The sequence below is a fragment of the Chrysochloris asiatica genome, unplaced genomic scaffold, assembly GCF_000296735.1.
Source record: "Chrysochloris asiatica unplaced genomic scaffold, ChrAsi1.0 scaffold00007, whole genome shotgun sequence".
Classification (NCBI taxonomy): Eukaryota; Metazoa; Chordata; class Mammalia; order Afrosoricida; family Chrysochloridae; genus Chrysochloris; species Chrysochloris asiatica.
This window is the reverse complement of record NW_006408525.1, coordinates 26,652,164-26,655,418: the sequence shown is the minus strand read 5'-3', so window position 1 is coordinate 26,655,418 and position 3,255 is coordinate 26,652,164. Positions and strand designations below refer to the sequence as shown.

Sequence of the window (3,255 nt, the reverse complement as noted above, 5' to 3'; positions counted from 1 at the left end):
CAGCATGGCAATGTCTCTGTCTTAAGTAGCCGAGGTTCCACAAGTTTGGGCATTCTTATGCATCTCCCTTCACTTCATATTAGCTGGACGCTTCACTCTTGGTTCTAGCCCTCTGTGGCTATGTCCTTGTCCATGGGCTCAGCAGTTCCCGGGTCTGACTCTATTTGGGACCAACCAGCTCTTCCTCTTCTCTCTCTCATCTCCAGGTCAATGGGAGTCTATGGAATGTGGTCGAATTCAGTCCATATTTTCATTAGTGCCTGTATCCCACTTCCACTCACCAGTAGACCAACATGGTTGCCAGCAAGCTTACATGGCTGCTCATGTGTTCCCTTTGAGTTTCAGTCTTGGAGGGGGTTACTGCTAGTTTTATTGATAGTTTTTATTGTGACTTTCAGTGTAATTATTGATAGGTGTGAATTGATTGCAGTCATTTTGGTGTGGTTTTTTTTTTGTTTTGTTTTGTTTTGTTTTTTGCATGTGATTCTGCTAGTTTGTTTGTTCCACATAATTTTCTGTACTAAGTTCATTTTGTTTGTGTGTTCTCTTTTCATTTTCTTCATTACTGTTGTCTTAATGTTTACTAATTCTTTATGGGTTTTTCTTTTCTTGTTTTGATGTGAAGATGTATTAATTTTCCTTGAGGTTATCTTGTAATTTATTAATTTCTTCCCCAGTTCAAAATAGTCTGTGTTATCTTAAATTTATTTGACTTCTTCGCCATTTTAAAGCTCTGTAACTACTCTTTTTGTTTTGTGGTTATTTTCATTTTGTTGTGTCCCAAGGATTTTGGTACATTGTATTTCGTTTCCTTTAAGGAATTTTAAAATGGATATTTCTGTTTTCTTATTTTCAGTCTTATAGGTTTGTTTACATTGGATACTTCTATATCTGGATTGAGTTCTGGGTCGTGTTTCTGTGTATATCAGTCTGTGTGATATTCAGAAATGACTTAAACACTCTGATCTACTTGCCATTGCCCACTCACTCACCACTCAGCCCACCTCTTCGCCTATAGTGAGAGGAGGAAAATCTCCACCTCATGAGTTTCTGTTGGTTTTAAATAAGATCTTTGTTGCAAAGCACAGTCATTCAAAATCCATGCCACTTCCATGATAGAGTTCCTCACTACATCCCTTTACCATCTCCTGACATCTATAATTAAACTTATCATTGTATTGCAATGAATTTGGCTGTATGTTTCTCTATTACCTAGTGAGATCCAAGAGAATGGGTGTCTAGTTCTTGTTCATGTGGGCATTCCCTGTGCCCAGTCTTGGGTACAGAGGATCAGAAGATGGATAAATTATAAGTTCCTTTCTTCTTCCTTCATTCATGATGCTCAGAAACCCAGTTTGGAGGTGATGATGCTCATTCCAAGAGGACCTGTAGCTCCAGGATTCCAAATTTAGCAAGACAATAAATAAACAGCATCTTTATGGGAAGACAAACAACTTCCAGATCAACAAACCTTGGCATAATAAGGTGTTCCTCTTCAAACAGAAATAAGGAAAAGATGCAGAAGGCCCAAACAGCATAGGTCAGAGAAGGAGTATAAAGGTGAGGCCCTGAGAGAGCGGTCATAGTCGGGCATCTCCCTCTCAGCACTCACTAGGAAGCAGAGACAGCTCCATCATGTCTGGCAATTGCTGTTCCAGGAAATGCCCCTCCACACCAGCTATCTCTCTTTGCTCTAGGGAGGTGAACTGCGTAGGTCCCGTCTGCTTGCCCAGTTCCTGTGGGAGCCAGACATGGCAACTGGTAACTTGTCCAGATGACTGTGGATCATCTAGCTGTGGTCCTCAACCCTGTGAGCCCTCCTGTTCTGTGAGTACCTGTGCCCAGCCTGTGTGCTGTGAAGCCACAATCTGTGAGCCCTCCTGTTCTGTGAGTACCTGTGCCCAGCCTGTGTGCTGTGAAGCTACAATCTGCGAGCCCTCTTGTCCCATGAGTACCTGTGCCCAGCCTGTGTGCTGTGAAGTTACGCCTTGTGAACCTTCTTGCTCCATAAGCTGTTGCTGTCAGCCTGTATGCTGTGAGGACACCTCCTGCCAACCAGTCATCTGTGTACCCACTTCTTGCCAGCCAGTCCTCTGTGACCCCAGCTGCTGCCAACCAATGGTCTGTGAGCCCAGCTGCAGCTCAACTATCTGCACTGTGCCAACTTCCTGCCAACCAGTGATCTGTGAGCCTAGTTGCAGCTCAACTATCTGCACTGTGCCAAGTTCCTGCCAACCAGTGGTCTGCGAGCCCAGCTGCTGCTCAGCTGTCTGCACTATGCCAACTTCCTGCCAACCAGTGGTCTGTGAGCCCGCTTGCTGCCAGCCAGTGTGCCCACCACCCAGCTGCTGTCCATCTGTCTGTACAGTGACCAGTAGCTGCCAGCCCATCTGCTGTGACTCCAGTCCTTGTGAGCCATCTTGCTCAGAGGCTAGCATCTGCCAGCCGGCCTCCTGTGTGGCTCTGGTCTGTGAACCCATTTGCCTCCGCCCTGTCTGCTGTGTTTCAAGCCCTTGTGAAGCATCTTGTGTCTCTAGCACCTGCCAAGAGGCCTCGAGTTGTGTCTCCAGCATTTGCCAACCCATCTGCTCTGAGTCCAGCCCGTGCTCACAAAATGTCTGTGTGCCCAGCCCCTGCTCACAAAATGTCTGTGTTCCTAGTCCCAGCTCACAAAGTATCTGTGTGCCTAACCCATGCCAATCTACCTGCTACCTAGTTAAGAGTGGTAAGTCCATCTGTTGTGCGCCTGTCTCCTGCACTTCCAACTCCAGTCAACCTCTTTGCTGCCGCCCTGGGTCTTCTGCATCTGCCATCTGCCAACCAGTTTACTCTCGGCCTACATTCTACATATCCAGTTCCTACAGACAGCCCTGCAGTACTTCAATTTCCTACCGTCCAATTTGTCGCCCACTCTGCTCTGGCTCCCTGTCCTACAAGCAGCCATATGTGACATCCATCTCCTACCGCCCTGCTTGCTACCGCCCATGTTACTCCCTCCTGCGCCGCCCGACCTGCATCACGTCTCTCTCTTACCGCCCAGTCTGTTCCCGCCTACCTAGTGCTGAGACTGACTCCAGCAAACTCGATCGCAAGAACTCCAATTCCAACCAACCAGATTGTGCCGATTCAACCCCCTGCAAAGAGAAAGTGTCAGAGGAGAGTCCCTGCTCAGCTGCTGCTGCCAAACCCAGCAGCCCAACCACCAGTGAGGCTGCAGCCAGTCAGCCTGCTGCCAGCAAATCTGCCGACTCCTAA

General features: G+C 47.3%; 1 protein-coding gene across 1 annotated transcript; it reads left to right on the top strand.

Moving 5' to 3' along the window:
- The first annotated feature begins 1,635 nt into the window (after positions 1-1,635).
- On the top strand, positions 1,636-3,255 carry LOC102835999 (keratin-associated protein 16-1-like). The gene has a single exon (XM_006833681.1). It carries the CDS (start codon positions 1,636-1,638, stop codon positions 3,253-3,255), a length of 1,620 nt encoding a protein of 539 aa, XP_006833744.1.